Below are 20363 nucleotides of genomic sequence, written 5' to 3'. Positions count from 1 at the left end.
GGAGAACAAGAAAATCATAATGAGTCAGAATTCTTGTTTAGAATATGCATTGACAAAATCTGCCTTTCCCTGTAAAAAAAATGCATTCAGACTTTTGCAGCCCCAAAAGAATCCCCCAACATCCCTCATTTTGGAATTTAGAGTAGAGTGTCCAATACTTCTTATGTTTGATGCCACAGTCAAAGAATCCAGATATAAAAACACACAAGTTATTAGAGCAAGAAAGTGCTATATCTAGATTATGCTAGTCAGTCACAGGGGACCAGCATCCATTCCAGCACTAGCCTTTAATTCCTATGAAACACAAATTCTGTCTCAGAGGAAGATCTTTAAATGACAGACTATAAATTCAAAACCAGGCAGACAAGCTTAGAGGAAAGTTATATATTTTAATAGCATAGGCTTAAGAAATGCAGTTCAACATACAGTTAATTTCAGTGACAGGACTGAAAACCAAAGTCTCTCTCTCATTAACTACATATTTTTATTTCTTAACACAAAGAATTTTACAGAATTGGCAAGATGTATTATATTGAAAAGCATAACAGTCAGAACATTTGAAATAGAAGAGAATATTTTAATTTATGATTTAATTTTTGTTGTGGCAGAGGTGGTTGTTTTGAGCCTTTTTAAAAATACTTCGCTGTTTTATACTTTCTGAGTAGATATGAAATGCTATATATCAGTTTGACAAAATATATAATTGCTATGTTTTAGTTTAAAAATCACAGCAATATAAAAAAAACCAGATATTTAAATATAAATTACTTGTTTCGAAAACATATTAGCAAAATCAAGAAAGGAAGATATGCTTTACAAAATACATTTGTGTTTACTAAAACCTTTGAGATTCAATGCTCATCTTCGGATGCCTGACCAAAATGACAAAGCAAGATCAGTCAAGATGGTGCACAGACCAAGGGGTTAAATGCTGTGAACATCTCTGCATTTTCAGTGCAGCAGACATCCTCAAAATTGGAAAAGAATTACCTGCTCCCTGTCAAGCTAAGTACCAGCATAAGAAAAAATAAGCGAGACAAAGAATGTGAAAAGAAAATTTCCGAAGAAAAGCCACCATTCATGTTTATGAAGTCAAATCTGAAGCTTTTCACAATAAATCATAAAACAAAATTTTCTCTCCCACATACCCCTTCAGGCATTTTAGTATTCTAATTCCCTGTTATTTTAAAATAGGACACTTTATTTTAATATAAAAGAATATGGCTTTTGGTATAGGAAATAGCCTTAATAATTTCCAGTGCAAAGACATGAACAGCATTTTTATTAGAAGAGTAGCTAACATAATTCAACAGACACTCCATGAAATTTGCCATGTATTATTCTGAAAGCATCTAAACATTTCTGTCCCTGAAATCAGTTTAAGACACGAATTATAAAGTAATGCACATCAAAACGAAATCCTCTGTTATTAGTCACTCCTTGTTTAGAAAATGTCCCCTCTTCTTTTTTGCCATCTTCCATTCTAAACTCCCCATGAATTCCTTAAGATATCAACAAAATCATCATCACCCACAATTCCAAAACTTAGTCCTTCATAGTAATCTTCAAACTCAGAATAGGACACTTCATTGGGGTTGCTGCAGGACTCTCCTAATGCTTCTAGAAATGATGATTGCATTTCTTCTTCTGCAGTTTTGCCTGTGAAAGTATATTTTTCTTTTAAATACATTTTAAAGAAGAGTGAGTATGTAGTGTTTAATATACTTCAGACAAGAAATTTTCAAATTTTAGCTTGCCAATATTTTTTTTGGCATGAACAAATTCATGATTTCAGAATTAAGTCATTGGCTCACTTATTACCACCTGTAGAAATTATCTTACTTTAACAGCATGATAGAATTAAGTATCAACAGAAAACATGGGGTCATTGTAATTAATTATGAGATTGAGAAATTATGAGAAAATTTTTTTCTTCAAATGACTATAAAAGCTGCATGATGCATTTGTAAATTAAAATTCTGAAATTATCTTGTAACAAAGCATAAGTTTGTTGTAATAAAACTTCAGAGTTCTGGGAAAACTTTGAGATGGAAATTGGCATTTGAAAAGTGTTCTGTAATTTGCATCTGTGTCCCAGCAACTTTATAAAGATAATACTCAAGATGATTTCATAGCATTGAGGAAAAAAAAGTACAGAAAATACGGCATTGCAGAATTGGAAAAAAAAATCACATATTGTATCCTTATACCCCCATGTGACTTCATGTGCTACCATTAAAATCACTGGCAATATAAAAAAAAATCCTTTTTTCTACAGATAAAAAGGAAAGGGACATGACACCAAGGAGACTTTCACAGTGACTAGTTTGGCATATGGAGGTATTGTTTTTTTAAAAGTGACATACAAATATTTAAATTCCTATTTTTTCAATGCAGACTTTAAACATTTTTGAGAATCCTGAAAAAAAATGAAGAAACCAACATTTCCTCTGTAAAAGATAACAAACCCGTCCCAGAAATAAATTTGAGTTCCTTCTGAGTAAATTATTCAAGTGTTGTGTACATTCCATGTCAGTTGGGATCTTTGCATATTTTGATGGATAACAGAAATGTGAAAATGAGAGTATCCTAGTAAGTGAAAATTACTACTATCATATTTGCCACTGATAACTTACTGATGAAAGCTGAGAAATAACTGCTTACAGAGGTGGGAAGAAGAACTATTCTCATACAGGCAATATTAGCATCTTGATAAAGAACAAGTATTAAAATTGTGTATATGAACTCCATTACTACTTATAGTTATGTTCTGGAGAGGTTTAAGTCCTCAGATGAAAAAAAGTTCTCCTTTTAACAGCTGAAGTCTAAGTAAATATGAAAACAGTTTTATAACCAACCAGTTTCTGGATCTGCTGTCTCTGCTAACAAGATTACTTCTGTAGTTAGAGATTTTTATTTGTTTGTTTGTTCATGTGAATTACCTGCCAAAACTAGAGGATGTTTCTTTGCACAGTAACATTTTCTGACATCTACCATAGGCACACTCCCAGTTTTGTTGAAATCTAGCTTCATATAAGCCTATGGGGGGAAAAAAGAATTTCATATATGCATCTCAGAGAAAAAAAAAAAAAAGTGGAGAGATTAAAAGATCAAATACTCTTAACAACCTAACACATACTTTTAGATCTTGTGCAGAGGATTATGTCAATTTACCTATTTTATGTAAGGCACCAGATACCAGAAAATCATTCTACATTATGCAGTTTCATTATTATTTTACCATAACAGCTTTCACATCAAATATGTGTCTCCTGGTCAGCAAAAAAAAAAAAAAAAAATTGTCTTCTCTCCCTAATTTCTAGCTCATCCTTAGAATCAGAAGTTTAGCTGCTTCCCTTCTGCCTCCTCCAATTATCAAAATTCCGCCTCATTCTGACAGAAGCCTCCACATAGCCTCTCCAGCACTGCTAGCAGCAGCTTCATTTTCATTTTAGTTTACTCAAATACACATGCTTGATGCGTAAGGCTAGGAGAGTCACATCCTCCATGATTGAAAGCATGAAAGTATATGTCATTTTTCTTGATCTTGATGCCCAGTTGCTGCTCCTTGGGCTGGTTTGTGATCAGAGTCTGATACTGAAAACATCTCCACATTAGATTGCAGACAAATAACAAGTGGCATTTCACATATAACACCTCACAAATATAATGACTCTTACTGTAGGTCTCAAAGGAGACAAGTATTACTGCCTCCTATTTCAGGCACTGCGGGAAGAAACTCCATTACACATGTAGATTTGCCAAAATTTGTCATTTGCCGAAATAAGGAAACAGATTTCTGGAAGAGATTGTCTCAGGATGCCAGACACTTCATACATGGAACTGAACTACAAGAATAGCACATATGCATGAAAACTCAAAATAATAAAGGAATTAATCCTAGAATTTAAAGTGAACTAATTTAACAATGGAACAGTGTGGAGTCCACTAATTTACCTGTCTGTTGAGAAACTTCAAGAAGTCAATTTCCTGATACCAAACTTAAGAAAAATGACAACAAAACCCAACAACTAGAATATGATGAGTAACTAACTCCAAAGTTAGACTGCAAAATATTTGCACATTACATATCTGCAATAAAACTTACTTTTCTTACAAATGCTTTCCTGTATTCATTCATTTCTCCAAATATGGCATGAGTAAATTCTCTATAGTCGACCTTATCACTCTTGCTATCATGAAGAATAAGCCATAAGGATTCAAAGTCCTGAAATTTAAAAAAGACTTTCACTATATCCTGAAATAGAACAATTTCTATAATGGGAAATTACAGTATTCTCACAAAACCCCCCCAAATTTCTAGATCCAAACTCACACAAAGATTTGTAAAAATAACACATCATCAGCGGTCACTGATGGCCATAACTGACATTATTTGCAGTTCTGATAGATGTGAGCTACTTTAACAACATAATATATAAAGCAAAGAAAATACCTAAGTAAAGAGTGTAAACTAAATTATTTTTTTTAAGCCTAAAGAGAAAAAAAGTGATGCAATCACACTTGGCTTCTTTATGTCATGATGTTAAAAGATGGCAAGTTTTAAAATACAGTAATTTCACGAATACAAGCCGCACCAATTTGACCAAAATTTTGGTGGAAACCCGGAAGTGCGGCTAATATTCCGGGGCGGCTAATCTATTAACAAAATTCTAAAAGCTGCCAACACGGAAGTGAGAGCCCGCGGCAGCCCCAAGCCAAGCTGGAGCCCGGCCGGCCCCGGCAGAGGTGGGAAAGCCTGGCAGAGGCGGGGCCAGCAGTGTCGGGGGCGGGCGGCAGAGCCTGAGCCAGCAGGGCGGGGCAGGGAGGGCGGCAGAGCCTGAGCCAGCATGGCGGGGGAGCCCGGGAGAACTGGGGCTAGCAGCGCAGGGGAGCATGGCAGAAGCAGGAAGGCCGGCGGGTGGGGCTGCCTGGCAGCGGGGGAAGCCCAGCAGAATCGGGGCCAGCAGCGTGGGGGAGCCCGGCGGTGCGGGGGCCTGCAGTGCCGGCCAGGGCGAGGAAACGCGGCGGCGGTGCAGACGGGAGGGGGCGGCCGGCGAGCCTGGTGGCGGCGGCGGCAGCCCTGCCGGCGGGGCGAGCGAAAGCGGCGCTCGCGAAAGCGCCGCCGCGAGCCGCGAACCGCGAGCCGCGAGCCGCGAGCCGCGAGCGCGCCGCCGCGAGCCGCGAGCCGCGAGCCGCGAGCCGCGAGCCGCGAGCCGCGAGCCGCGAGCCGCGAGCCGCGAAAGCGCCGCCGCGAACCGCGAGCCGCGAACCGCGAGCCGCGAACCGCGAGCCGCGAACCGCGAGCCGCGAACCGCGAGCCGCGAAAGCGCCGCCGCGAACCGCGAGCCGCGAAAGCGCCGCCGCGAGCCGCGAACCGCGAGCCGCGAAAGCGCCGCCGCGAACCGCGAGCCGCGAGCCGCGAACCGCGAGCCGCGAGCCGCGAGCCGCGAGCCGCGAGCCGCGAAAGCGCCGCCGCGAGCCGCGAACCGCGAGCCGCGAACCGCGAGCCGCGAACCGCGAGCCGCGAGCCGCGAAAGCGCCGCCGCGAACCGCGAGCCGCGAACCGCGAGCCGCGAACCGCGAAAGCGCCGCCGCGAACCGCGAGCCGCGAACCGCGAGCCGCGAGCCGCGAACCGCGAGCCGCGAACCGCGAGCCGCGAAAGCGCCGCCGCGAGCCGCGAGCCGCGAACCGCGAGCCGCGAGCCGCGAACCGCGAGCCGCGAGCCGCGAACCGCGAGCCGCGAGCCGCGAACCGCGAGCCGCGAGCCGCGAGCCGCGAAAGCGCCGCCGCGAACCGCGAGCCGCGAGCCGCGAGCCGCGAAAGCGCCGCCGCGAGCCGCGAAAGCGCCGCGGGGCGGGCGCGGCGCTCGCGAGGCGCGGCGCGGGGTGAGCGAAAGCGGCAGCGGGGCGGTGCCGACGGGAGAGGGGGGCCAGCGAGCCCGGCGGCGGCGGCGGCAGCACCACCCGGCCAGCCCCGCCGAGCCGTGGCGCTGAGCTGGGCCACCCGGCCCCGTCGGCAACCATGAGCGGGCCGAGCCTGCCTGGTCCCGCCCCGAGCCAGTAAAGCCCGCTATGCCGCGATCCTCTTACTAATTGGCCAATTTGTGAAAGCTGCGCACGGATTCTCGCGACGAACGAAAGTGCGGCTAATATTCGGGGTGCGGCTTATCTATTGACAAAGACAGCAACATTGTCGAGGCACCGGGGGTGCGGCTTATAATCCGTGCGGCTTGTATTCGTGAAACTACTGTATATTATTTTTTATTTTTAAGAACTTCACATAGAACTGAATGCAGAAATGCCAACATATACCCTAATGGAAAAAAAACCACCAAAAGATAACAAGCACAACCCAGGTATTAAACTATAGATTTATGCAAAGAAAAGAAGCAATTCCATAAATTAAGAAAAATAATACCCATGTTTACGGTTTCAGCTAGACTCACCCCTTCAGGCATTTCCAAATGGAATACTTTTAGAGCTTCTTTCAAGGCTGCCTTAGAGAGAAAGCCACTTCTGTTCTTGTCTATTTGTCGGAAATACTTTCCTAAGCCTGTTATAACCTGAAATCCTCTTTTACTTAGTGTTTCTCTGAATGTACCTGAGGATTTAGAGAAATAAAGGACATGACATTTACCTGAAGTTATCCACTTGCTATGGAGACAATATAGAAGTAAAGAACACCATGTCTACATATGATGGTGCTGGTTAGAGAGACATGCCCATGCATTCGGGCTCCCTTGTTTTTGGTGAAAGAACGCCAGTCCAAAAGGAAACCATCAGTTATTTAACATTGCAGTGAAAATCATGTCAGTATGTCTAACAAGCAATATCTAACCAACTTTTTTCAGAGACCACATAAGGAAAGAAAAAATGGCAATTGCCCTCTCTATGTTCAGACTGTAAACTGCCTACTTCTGTGAGAACTGATGACATGCCATGATTTAACATATGAAGTAACTTTGGAACAGCTACTTCAGAGCAATACAAAAATTCCCTTATGAGACACAGAGTTGCTTCTTTATTCTACAAACTTGTTAAGTACACGAGACTAATTTGGAAAAAATCATTCCCAAATTATAAGCAATTTCTATGGTAAGATTTATGAAAGTCTTCAGCTAGCATATTCACATAGGGATGTCTGAGTTTCTCAGCATACTCTGTTAACAGAAGTCACCTGCTATTACCTTCAAATTCCTTGCATCTACAATTTCAAGACAAATAGGGGAAAGGTGAAAGAAGTAGGCTTTTTCCAGTGATGCTGAAACTCAGACGTATGTTAAAAGGTGCCTTGAAGTACACACACACAACATTCTTCCAGGCCACATCAGCAAACCTTAGATGTAGTCAGATAACTAAAAAGTCAGCTTGTGTCTATTATGCAAGGGGAAAAATGGAATAATTAGATTTAAAAATAACCCTAATTATTATTCCAACTTTTTTTTTTACAATTCTAGTGACCAAAGAGTGCCTACTTAAAGGAGGTTTAGTTAATGACAGTAAACAGGGGAGATTATATAAGCTGTGAGCTACTCAGATCAACCATTTCTGTTGACATGGTTACAAAAATAATACCTACTTTGTTTGTACACAGATGTACAAACATCTTTCCATAATCTTCAACAAAGAGCTATGCCTTTGTCCTAAAGACTGTAGATAGGAACGTGGTAGAATTTATTTACATATTCCAGAGTACACTACACAATTATACTCATGATTTTTAAAAAGCATAATAATAGAGAATATAAAAATGCAACTTATCAATGTATAGAAATGATGGCCAAAAGAAATATTTAGCACAATATTAATGGAAGAAATGAGATGGCATTTGTACACTTGGTCAATAACAAATTTAATGCCAATGTAACACAGCATCAGCGTTAAATTTCAGAATTTTTTCAGAGATTATGTCGACACAGAGATTAACATTGTATTGATTACATTCATAATTACTCTGTACATTCTGCTCAGTCTTTACCCAGAGTGCTTATTTGAAAAGATAGGAGAAAGCTTTCTTATGACTGATGTGTGCTGATATCAGATTCTAATAATATTCTGATAAATATCTAACTTTTGTTTAATTTAATTTACACAAATAAAATCTTCATGGCATTGTTCATTGCATTGAGCTGCAAAGATAGAGATACAGAAATTAAAATTAAATGGGTTCTGGTAGACACAAACCTTGAATCTTCTTGAAAACTTTGCTGTCATCAACCCCTTGCCTGGAGCACTCTTCCTTGAGTTCCAGAGAAGAAGCTCTAAAGAAGGGAAATTCTTTAGTTGATTGGTGAAATTACATGTAATATGACTACATTCAAAACAGATGTAGTAAAAAATCCCAACCTACCCAACTTTATATTTACTTCATATACTACCCTTATAAGCACAACATCCAATTGCTAGAGTTTGAGAGGGCACTCACAAAAGTCCTTGTTGACCAGCTGCAGATATGCAGAAATTATTTTCTAACAATATTAACTGGCATCTCCTCTACTAATACATTGACCATGGATGATTCCTCCCATGCATAAAATCTTCAGAAGTTTAGTTCAATCCTAATCTCATACCACTAGAAAAGTTTGTTAAAGCAGCCACATTTAACCACAAGGAAAATAACATGAAATACTTTTCAAATCTCTCTATAGAACACAAATAGCAAAAGTGTAGACCAAAAGTAGAGACTATGGTTAAATTTTGTAAGGTTTTTTATGCTAAATTCCCTTCTTAGAAGGGCTTCCCACAAGTTTTCATCTGAAATTACTATAAAGGTTGATAAAAAAGTATTGTGGAAGAACCTACTGGAAGAAAAAATACCAAACAAACCAAACCAAAAAAGTCCTACAATTATTTTAACAAGAATATTAGAAAAAAATGGAAAAGCATTATTGCCAACTCTGAGTTGCATGCTGACCAGTGTTTTGCCATGACATACTCCTGCTTTCTGAGGCCAAAGATCTGCTATCTAGTAGGACTTTTCATCTCTACTTTGGGTACCTCCCATTATGAAGTCCCTAAAAGCTCACCTATATCATATCACCTAAACTGGAAAGTCAACAACCACCTGCAGAGAACACATGTAAACTAAAAGATTCATGTTCGCGACAGAAGGACATAGCTGCTCCTGGGAACCTGCAGTAGATGTTTTGGACTGTAGCTGAACAGGATTTTTTGTCAGCAATGAAGGTAAGAGGACTCAATTCAAGAGTTTTGCACCAGCGTATAGACAGCTCAGTGACATCCTCATACAGAATAAAAAGACAGACTGAAATTCATTCACTAATGGAAAGAATACAGAGAGAGTATAAAAAAGGAAATAATCTATTCCACCACAGGTAGCACAAAATCCAAAATTACAACCCATTGAACAGGTCTTCTTTCTGGTTCTTCTATTCAGAGATAACATTGGTTCACCTCCAAATTTCAGAGATATAAGAACAGCAACAAACAAAAGAAAAAGCTGTTTACTTGAACAATGGGTTTCTGAAATGTAAAATGTCTTACATAAACTATCTGAAATTAAACTATCTTGTGTTTTATCTCACTGAAACCTTGCCAAGAGGGAACAATTAGCACTAAGCGTCATACAACTATACAGTTCTAGAACCAATTAAATTTGAATTTACTGTCCTATGCACTGTTAGTTTACTATGGTTCCTTTGCAAAGCTTTCAGTCTAAAGGGACTTTAAGTGAATATTACCGTATCTGAGAACAAGCTTCGTGTGTCTAAACACTTGCAGAAAGAAAATAATAGTCAAGTTCTGCTAATAAAGTAGTCTTTACATACTGAGCATGTTTAATTGAGATTTAAATTATTCTCTTCCTAATCAGGAAGGGATAGAAGTATAAGATATAGGAAGAGAGGCTGGGAGAGCTGGAACTGTTTAGCCTGGAGAATAGAAGCCTTGAGGGATCTTACCATCAAGTATGTATGAATATCTGACAGAAAGGAATAAAGAAAACTGAGCAGGCTCTGCTCAGTGGTGCCTGTTGACAAGACAGGAGGCAATGAGTACAAAGTAAAACAGGAGGTATATGATTTGTATATAAAAACATGTGATCTCAAACAAAGCAAATGGAACAGCTTCCCATTTCAATTCTTACTTTAAAATTACTTCTTACCATTCTAAGAAGTTACTGAACTATGCAAAATCCTCTAACATCTGCAACTAATTTCTCCAAAGAACAGCCTAAATAGGGATTCTGTTTTTAGCAGTATAAGTAATAAGGTATTAGGAGCTCAAAAAAAAATTATTTTTTTTTGCTTAAGGAAGGAAAGGTGATTTGAAAAGCAGTTAGCAATTACTTCAGATAATCCATAGCTGCTTCATCAATACTTATCACACGAAGGGTGAAGATTGGGTTCTGCTTAACACTTTCTGGGAGGTTATGATCAGCACTTCGGAAGGTCAGATTGGCTCCCTGTTGGTAAAGCACACAATGATTTAAAAATAGGTCATATGTTTCATAAATAGGGGGGAAGGTGTAAGAAGGAAAAGCAGCAAACTAAAAGCAAAGAAGAATAAAAGAATGCAGTAGTTCTAACTGTAATATCTGGGCAGGCTTGGTTTATAACGTCTCCAAAACTTATGAATTTGGAAGGAGGAGACAGAGGAACTGTTATTGTGCAAGGGTCTCTACCACTTGGACTTTGTGAGAGATCAGCATATCTTAATGTCAGCCCAGAAAGCGGGATTTCAGATATGGAGATTCACAGACACAGCATCATTCCAAAGAGCTACTGAACTCAATGCAGTACGTTTTCTGGATGACTTTATGATGCATCTTTATTCAGAACACATTTCCATCTGCAGGCTGCAAAAACACACGTGACAAAATACGAAAATCCCAAGAAGTAGCTTTATCTTCCATACCATAACCTCATCTATTTCATCTTCAAAATTCTTCGGTGGTTGTGTAGGCAGTTAGGATATGATTAGACAAAACACACTAAAAACTAATGTTAACTTCTTTTACTTTATACATTTCTCACAAACCTGGTTTTTCCTCTAAACTTCAGATTTGCAGGAGCATGTGAAGAATTTGGTGAAAACAGTCTGTACTTGAAAACATGCTCAAATATTTATAAACCATGAACACTTTACCCAGTACAGAAGTACAGCAGTACAGAAGGTGCAATATGCTTTTTAACAGTCATCAGAATTAGCTGGTAGACAAAGCTTAACATTGTTTCATACACTTGCTCTAAGCATCTGGTCGTTTACTTCAAAATGTAGGTTAGAGACAATTAACCTGCAATTTCTTCATGTTTAAAAAATATTTAATCATTGCTTCGAGCTAAAAATGCCAGCAGACCTTGCAAAGATTATTGTACGTACTTTGGTCTACTTCCTCTTCAGGACTCCCCTTCCCGAGTGGATCATTTCGCCCAAAAAGGGTCCGCACTGTCAGCAGTCTTGTGCCCTCTAGGGGGAAAACTGCAAACTACAGCTTAATCTGAAACCTAAACTGGGAGCCTCTGAAACACGGGACAACAAAACGGTCCAGACTTCCGAAAATCTTTAATTCAAAAACGTCACTTAAGGGGAAGACCTTTGGTCTTCCCAGAAGGCTACATCACGATTTACAATTCAAATATACAAATATTACCTCCAAAAAATAGTTTTACATTCAGCAGAAGAATACATACAATGTAGAAGTCACTAAGATCATAAGCATTTCCCTTTCTTTGTCCACGTTGATGTTGATAAACTCCCTTCTGAATGAAAGGCAAGGCATTTGTCCTGCAAAATAATTCAAAACTGGTACTAAAACAATTAAACTTATTTAAGCTTCTTAGATACAGTGAAATATGTTTTCTAAAACCCTTTTAAAAAGTAATTAATCCTACCTGTTTTTTCCAAACTGTCGAAATTCATACACAGTAAGGGATTTGTCATATGCAAAAAAGAATCCAATCAACTCCCTACATGCATCGTGACCATTTCTAGAAGGAAAATTAAAAAGCACTTTTATGTTTTTCATCTATATGAATCAAATTCGACCCAAACAGAAGTAACATTTCTTTTGGAATCAGAATGGTTTGAGTTGGAAGAGACCTTAAAGATCATGTAGTTCCAAAATCCCTGGCATGAGCCAGGATGCCTTCCACTGGAAAACCAGGCTGCTCAGAGCTCCCTTCAGTCTGGCCTTGAACATTTGCAGGCATGGGACATCCTCAGCTTCCCTGCAACCTGTTCCAGTGCCTCACCACCCTCACAGGAAAGAAATTATTCCTAATATCTCCTAATATCTAATCTAAACCTGCCTGCTTTTAATTTGAAGCCATTCCCCCATGTCCTACTACTACACACCCTTTAAAAAAGTCCCTCTCCAACTTTCCTGCAGCCTTCCTGTAGGCACTGCAAGAGGGTCTCCCTGGAGCCTTCCCTTCTCCTGCCTGGGCAATTCAACTCTCTCAACCTATCTTCATAAGAGAGGTGCTCCATCCCCTTGATTATCATTGTGACCTTCCTGTGGATCACTCCAACAGGTCCTTCTCATGCTGGGGATCCCAGAGGCGGACACAGCACTGCAGGTGGGGTCTGACAGGAGAGAGGCAAAGTGGCAGAATCCCCTCCCTCGCCCTGCTGGCCATGTTTCTTTTGGTTTCCTGGGTACAAGCACACAACGCCAGATCGTGCTGAGCTTCTCATCCACCAGCAGCCTCAAGTTCTTTTCCTCAAGGCTGCTCTCAGTATCCATTTTATTTCCAATGTTGCATGCTGTACAATTTATTTTTTTAAAGAGCTCTTTGACTACTTTCTCTAACCCACCATGAAATTCAACTTAGTGATTTGATCACATATTTTAATTCAATCCATTCTCCATAATGCTAAAAACACCTCTTGAGTCTTCATGTTTTAGTATGCCAATATAATTTTCACTGATTAACTGAAGGATTACATACACCAGGACTACTGCATTCATTGAGGTATTTGAAAGTATGTTGCTGAATACTCAGCTGTGTCTAACAAGTATACAGCTCACAGCTGCAGAAAAAAGCACCACGTTCAAAATAGAAAAATATGTTTATGCTACCACTACTCAAATCAGAACAGTTTCAAAGATGTTCTTGAATTTCATGCATAAGGAGTTATGAACAAGTTGCAAAGCCATTACTACTTACAGTAGTTGCCACATCTAAGATAAGGCTAAAATAATTTTAATCAACTGAGATGCAACAGCTAAAAGCATTATTTTACACGGCCCCTATGCTAACTGTCCTGAATAGAGCAATGGGTATGATAGCAGCACAACGTTGCTTACAGATATTAACACTGTACAATGGGGCTGTAAAGTCACTATCCATAGCCATGTCAAAATTGGTGCTACACACAGACACTCACATGTACTTTTTTTCTTCAACACAGGGAGCAGAAACATTCAGTGCAGTTAATCAGATCAAGAGAGTAATCCTCATTCACAAATTCAGAGCACTGAAAAGCTTCACAAAATTTGTGATTACCTCGATATAATCCTACTATCAAAGCGTAGCTTGTTGGAGAGCATGTTCTCAGTTAGCCCTGATTTGGTCCTTATTCTGTGAAAATAATGCAGCATGTTAATGATACCTATATGCTCACAGATAAATGTTACATAAAACTCAACCATTTCCAAACCACAAAAAAACCATGAAATACGGTATCCTTGGCAACTGGCTGAGGGGATGATCCTTTGTAGTTGAATTATAAAGCAACTCAGAGCTGTAAAGTGTTCTGATATTATATAATATGAGAGTACATTCACAGAGAACATAGATATGAATGGGAAATTTTGTTTACATACACTTATATAAAGAATTAACCTTTACCACTCACCATACTTCCTTGAACCATTTTGCATTCTCTTGCAAAAATACCCAGGTTGGGGAATTTTAACCTATCTAAATATTTTCTATTGGCCCTATTACTAGTTCCAGAAATGGAAATTTGTCTATATGATGGATTTAAGAAATTGAGACTGGTTTTGTTGTCTTTTTTTCTTTTTTTAAGAATACAAAGGTGACATTTGATGAGAAAGACTTTAGAGCAGGATGTTAAAATGCACAAAGTAGAAATGCTTGCGTGAATTTTGAGAAAAATTAACAGAAAAAAACTCAGATCTGCAGATTCGTTTAATTTTATGGATCATGGTGTTTCCTCAGGTTTTTTAAGTCCTCTGAGTGACTAGTTCAATGCTGACAGTCCAGGAATGTAATTTAAATGCCAATAGGGTTAATTATTGCAGCAGAAATCAAAACGTGAAGGAAAAGTATGATTATATTGTGAAGATCTAAATTAGCATTTACAGATGCATATTTATGCAATTTATGCACCTAAGGATGGGAATCTTTAAAAGCATATTGACAGGATTGCAACCACTTGGAAAAGGCTGCCAAATCCTTGAGATGAATAATATCAATATAAGCTTAACAATGTTCTCCCAGGTTTTATAAATTCTATGAATAAATCATAATACACAGAGAATTCACATAGAAAGGCCCTATGATCTCACTAGGTGATAACAAGCACAGGAAACCTATGAAAAAGCTCACATGAAGCTGGTAGATTCAAGCCAAATACAGACCATCTGGAAAGGCTAAAAGAATTCACAGAGCTAAAAAAAATAAAATAATAAACAGCAGAAAATTTATTATTATAAACTTACTTTGTTTCATGGAGTGTCCTTTTCCTAAAACGTGTTGGTGCTATCCCAGTTCCCAGAGGTCCTTGAGCTTCCTTGCAAGCATCAGAACGTGTGGACTGCTCTGGATCACTTATAACAGCTCTGACCACAAAGAGCAGAGGGAAAAGCCCTCTGACTATTAGTATGGTTGAATTTCAGGTCTTACATATTTTTATGCAGAAAAGAAAACACCCAAAAATAATATAGTAATACAATCTTGGAATTATCCATTAAGCTTGCATAAATTTGTGGGCCTAATTTTTTTTTGTTTTTACAAATCCTTAAGTCTATTTCTCAAAATCAAACATATGCAATAATATTCTGGCAGTATGCTGTTATGTAGTAATTTTACATGCAGATATGTATTATTTAAAGTACAGTAATTTCACGATTATAAGCCGCACCATTTTGACTAAAATTTTGGTGCGAACCCAAAGTGTCGCTTATAATCAGGTGCGGCTTATATATGGACAAAGAACAAAAAGTTGCTGTTTTAGTTTGGAGGACAGGTGTCTGCTGAGAAAGGCAGGAACTTCTCTTTGAAATGGAGAATGTAAACCCCCTCTCTCCAAATTATTATAATTTGGAAATCAAGGGGCTTTCAGGCAAAAATATGGAAATTAGGAATAACAGTTCTTTACTAGGGAAATTAAAATAGAAATACAGTACTACAAAGAACAAACCCCAAACCCTGACAAAGTCAGAGTACAACCTGACACCCTGTCAGGCAGGGTGTTGGCAGCAGTCCCATTAAATGGTGGCTGCATCCTCCTGCAGTGACAGATGTGGCTCAGTTGAAGCAGTGCTCCTGTACAAGGTGCAGTTTCCCTCCGGAGGTCCAGTGGTGATGTGGAGAAATCCGGTTTTCCTCTGGAGTCCAGTGGAGAAAGGGGTTCCTTTAGTGTCCCAAAACCTCTGTTTTTATCTTGGTGAGAAATGTTGGGCTCTTCCCCCTGACTGGAGCAACTTCCAATGGGATGCAGTAATTTTATCAGTCACACAGTGGGACTCAATGGGCCATTAGCAGACAATGACTCCCTGGAGGAAGGATGGGTTGTGGAAAGATAAAGAACAATGCCTTGCCTGGTTTCAATGGATGGCCCATTAGCAGATTATCTGCCATTGAGATAAGGATCACTGTCCCCACCCTCAACAGATGGTGATAGAACAGATACCTTTTATCACACTCTGTATTGTAACATGCGGCTTATAATCAGGTGCGGCTTATGTATGGACAAAAAACCAAAAAGTTGCTGAAACCCAGAAGTGCGGCTTATACTCAGTGCGGCTTATAATCGTGAAATTACTGTATATTTTATATATCTTCATATAAATAACTCTTAGTATCATGAAGGTTTGTGGGGTTTTTCATCATTTCAACTATTTCTGTAAATATTCCATCAGTGATGTTCTTTAACCATGGTTCCCTCCAATAGCAGTGATATCAGTTACTAGCACTGGCCAGTGACATCACCTCAGAATTATAGAAGAGTCTAGGTTTGAAGGGACCTTAAAGATCACTTAGTTCCAACCCCCATGCTGTGGGCAGGACACCTTTCACTAGGCCAAGTTGCTCAGAACCTCATCCAATTTGTCATCCAACAAAAACATTGGCACTTGCTCCCTCAAAGTGCTAACTACAGAGCTGAGAGGATCTCAAAGTCCCAACAAGCAGAAAAGAAACAGATGAACTGGGTGTTGAATATTTTGATATTCTCTGTATCAGTTCAACAAGTAAACAAAAGACCCTTCAAAAATAAATGAGATGCTTGTTATGCTATTGAAATGGTTATCAGAAGGGAAAATATAATTTTGCATGGCTATTATAGTTTTCTAAACTTGCTCTCTGATCTATACAGATACATCTTTGTACACATCAGTTACACTGATTTAACTGCAAGATTTGCTTTACCAAAAAAATATTCAAAACACCTTTGTATTTCCTTTAATAACCTTTTTTCATGCAACAGTTTTGAATGAATCTTTTCCGATTAACATCCTGATATCTGATACCAATTTGTTTAGAAATAATGGCAGAGTTATATTTGGAACATAAACAGAGATATTTTTTAAATTAAAGCTTCATCCTGATGCAGTTGCAGCACTACTGAATTTGACATTATCAACAGAAGAGTTCAGAGAAGGAGAAGGAATACAAGGAAAAAATAAGTCAAAGCAGCAGAAGGAGGTTAAACACAGAATGGGCATCCATGATCCAAATGCACAAAGCTGTACGTTTAATGCAGCATCAGTAGTACTGAAACACTTAAACAATAACCAGTGCATTTTTAAGATCACCTCTGTAATAATCTTTAAAGGGATATTACATAGGCCAAGCACTTATCTGAAAATTGGGAGTTTCTATTCTGTATAGTTCCATAATTTTAATCCTGCTAAATGAGGATTAAAATTGGAATTTAACATTGTGTTTTCCTCAGGCAACCTTCTTGTCATGTCAGCTTTTAAATAGTGTAAAAGTGTTAATAGACTTTTAAACAATATAGGTCATTTAAACTGCCATTGTAACAGAAACAAAGACAAACTAAAATGGTGAAGTACAACAACATTTCAACCTCAAAATCTTAGGATTTGATGGGCTGGAACACCAGTGCAGATGACTCCAGTGATTGTAAACTATGCACGGAATGCAAAATAATCTAGACATACCCACAGATAATTTTTAGTAAGTGTAAAGTAACATGAAACTATATTAAACTAGCTTGTATCTTCTTATATTGTCATAACCAGACAGCTTGCATAAAGCCCTGAATTATTAAAGTATGCTTAAAATAGAGGGATCTTTCTGCACAGAAGCAATGCTTTCTTGAAGCTAAAGGGATAGCAACAAAGGCAGGAGATCTTGCTGTTCAACATGGATCAACTCAATTAATAATTGTGCCTTTTTTTCCGACATGGCCAGCATTGGTATAATAGTCCTTTGTGCCTGAAAGGTGCTGTGCCAGTATTAATAAAGGATTAATAAATATTTATAAAGCTAAGATTTTCAGAAAGAACAATAAATATTGAGGATGTGTAATTTATAACATCAGGCATCCATATATTTTCTTGAGGTGCAAGAGACTATTGTAAATACCGTAAAATAGGTTCAAGTATAAAATTAAAAATTATTTCCAGAAAAAAATAACATACACATGGCACTTTAAACTGATATTTTAGGTTGCATTTAAAAGACTTTTCACTTAGAGAATTTTTGCAAATAATACTGCTGCATAGGACTGCACAGACTTGGAACAAGATGACCAAAACATCTCTTAAGCAACAAAAGCCAAATATTAACAGATCTAAATTCTTCTGTACAGAAAATTGAAATTTTACATTATAAATTCATTTACCTACATAATTGATCCACCATAACTTGTTCTACAACAGCCTGTTTTCTCCTCTCTGCAGCAACATCCTCCTGCAATGAAAAACTGGCTGAGAACAAATGAAATAAATAACAGCAGGCACTTCAAATAATAAGTTACCCTTTAAGACAGCATTCAGTGGTCACAAACTCAGCCATGCCACAATTAATATTTTTTTACATTTTTAATAGAGTTCTATTTGCATAAAAAATAGACATATAATATTCTCTGCGACACACTCGATTTGTCTATGCATATTAGTTGTAATAAATATGAGAATTCTTGTATTTGACAGACAAAATCCTTATTTCTATATTGTTTCCAATACATTCTGTAAGTACAATAGAGCCTGAGGAGACTCACATTATTCCAGGTTTTATGGGTGACACAGATTCCAACTAAGAGAATAAAACTTTACCTCCAGCAATATTTAGTCAAAAAAATTCTTTAAAGACTTAGTCTCAGTTGTAAGATTTTTCTTTCCTGCATGCCACAACAATTTTCTGCTGAGACAGGTCAATCTGAAAAACTTTTCAGGAAATATCATCCAAAAGGGGAAAGGGGATTTAACATGATCTTCTTATTTTTATTAGAGTAACACTGAACCATAACTTTGTGCCATTCACTGTAAAGTGGGCAGGTGTTGATCATAACCTGTTACACGGAGAAAAACCAATGCACAAGAGGATGGTCCAGGATAGTATGGAGTCCACCAGCAACAATCAGGCCTCAGCACCTCTCTTTATCTTCCACTGCACTTGTTTACTGCATTTAAATTTGCTTTTTATTCCAAAAAAACTAATTTTATATATGAAAAAATAGATATTATTGGTATTGAGGGGTATATTCAATCTTCCATATTTTTAGATATTCTGAAACTAAAGAATTATGATATTTCTTTGATTGATCTTGTGTGCAAAGCAAATTCTAGAGAGATCTAACCTTTGTGCAGATGAAGAACTGAAAAGTTCCCAGGTACCCATAAGAGATATTTCCTAATTCCACAGAGATATTATGGGTAGAATTCACAATCTTCAAATAAATACTGACTGGCACTAGTCAAATTAAAAAAAAAAATAAAGCAAATTGAAATAACCCAAATAACTAAATAACTAATGCAACAACAAACCAGTTGTTGGTTATTCTAAACTTACTTTAAGCCTTAGAAGATTTCGGAAGTATAAGAGATAGGGGGCTTTTTAGTTTTTGCACCTATCAGAACTACAGGGCACTTTATTCTGAGCTATTGATTCTTTACCCATTAACTGTTGCAACAGATGTATTAAAAAGAACGCTGTAAAGGAGGATACAGTGATAGTACAGAGCAATATTTGTTATAACATATTCCGTGGACCCTGGCTTATAGATCTAAACCAGTTAGCATGCCATGCTGAAAAGAATCTGATTTTCAAGAAACCAAACAAAGAAAACCTTACACCTTAATTTTCAATTGAATATTACGTCACCAAATGTAATCTTTCATGAAACATCTTCCATTCTGCTCTTAGACAAAAGCTCTACTAGGAAATTACAAAAATGCAGAGGGCAGAGGCAAACATTGAACTTGCAGCAGCTCTCACTGTTACAAAAGTAGTAACTGTTGTTCCCTAAATATGAGCATTCAGAGAAAACCAGTCTTCTTCAGAGGTTATATATGACATGTCTTGGCAATGGACTGTGAATCACAAAGCCACAGAACAAACTGAACTGGAAGGGACCTACAAGAAGCATCGAGTCCAACTCCTGGCACCACACAAGAACATCCCTGAGTGCCATGTGCCCACAAGCATTGTCCAAACACTTCTTGAACTGTCAGGTGTGGTGCTGTGAGCACTGCCCTGGGGAGCCTGTTCTGGTGCCCAACCACACTCTGAGTGAAGAACCTTTTTTGATATCCACCCCAATCCTCCCCTGACACAACTTCAAGCCATTCCCTCGGGTCCTGTCACTGATCACAAGAGTGAAGAGATTGGTACCTGCCGCTCCTCTTCCGCTCATGAGGATGTTGAAGACCACACTGAGGTCTCCCCTCAGTCTCCTCCAAGCTGAACAGCCCAAATGACCTCAGCTGCTTCTCATACCGCTTCCCCTCTGGACCCTTGACTGTACTTGTTGCCCTCCTTTGGACACTGTCTAACAGTTTCATGTCTTTCTTATATTGTGGCACCCAAACCTGCCCCCAGCACTGCAGGTGAGACCATCCCAGCTCAGAGCAGAGCAGAGCAATTCCCTTCCTTGCCCAGCTGTGATGCTGTGCCTGATGCCCCCAGGACAGGGTTGTCCCTCCTGGTTGCCAGGGCACTGTTGGCTCTGTCCAACTTGGC

The 20363-nt window shown here is 39.0% G+C and overlaps 1 protein-coding gene across 12 annotated transcripts in view; it reads right to left on the bottom strand.

Annotated features, from left to right (window-relative positions):
• Positions 1-369: 369 nt before the first annotated feature.
• Positions 370-20363, bottom strand: part of CAPS2 (calcyphosine 2) — a 35270-nt gene continuing 15276 nt past the window's right edge. For 10 of the 12 annotated variants that reach the window (XM_033057658.1, XM_033057656.1, XM_033057655.2 and 7 more), the window contains 11 exons: positions 18025-18092; positions 14654-14773; positions 13473-13547; positions 11856-11951; positions 11655-11748; positions 10311-10426; positions 8188-8264; positions 6450-6604; positions 4109-4228; positions 2943-3039; positions 370-1659 (listed from right to left, as the gene is read on the bottom strand). In XM_033057658.1, the coding sequence (XP_032913549.1) occupies positions 1484-1659; positions 2943-3039; positions 4109-4228; positions 6450-6604; positions 8188-8264; positions 10311-10426; positions 11655-11748; positions 11856-11951; positions 13473-13547; positions 14654-14773; positions 18025-18092 (1194 nt within the window). In that variant the 3' untranslated portion in view covers positions 370-1483. The remainder of the gene's footprint in view (positions 1660-2942; positions 3040-4108; positions 4229-6449; positions 6605-8187; positions 8265-10310; positions 10427-11654; positions 11749-11855; positions 11952-13472; positions 13548-14653; positions 14774-18024; positions 18093-20363) is intronic. The other 2 variants (XM_033057660.1, XM_033057662.2) reach the window with 2 other exon arrangements.

The sequence above is a fragment of the Catharus ustulatus genome, chromosome 4 (assembly GCF_009819885.2).
Source record: "Catharus ustulatus isolate bCatUst1 chromosome 4, bCatUst1.pri.v2, whole genome shotgun sequence".
In the NCBI taxonomy this organism is placed as follows: Eukaryota; Metazoa; Chordata; class Aves; order Passeriformes; family Turdidae; genus Catharus; species Catharus ustulatus.
The sequence above is the reverse complement of the archived record's forward strand: the minus strand, read 5'-3'. Positions and strand labels throughout refer to the sequence as shown.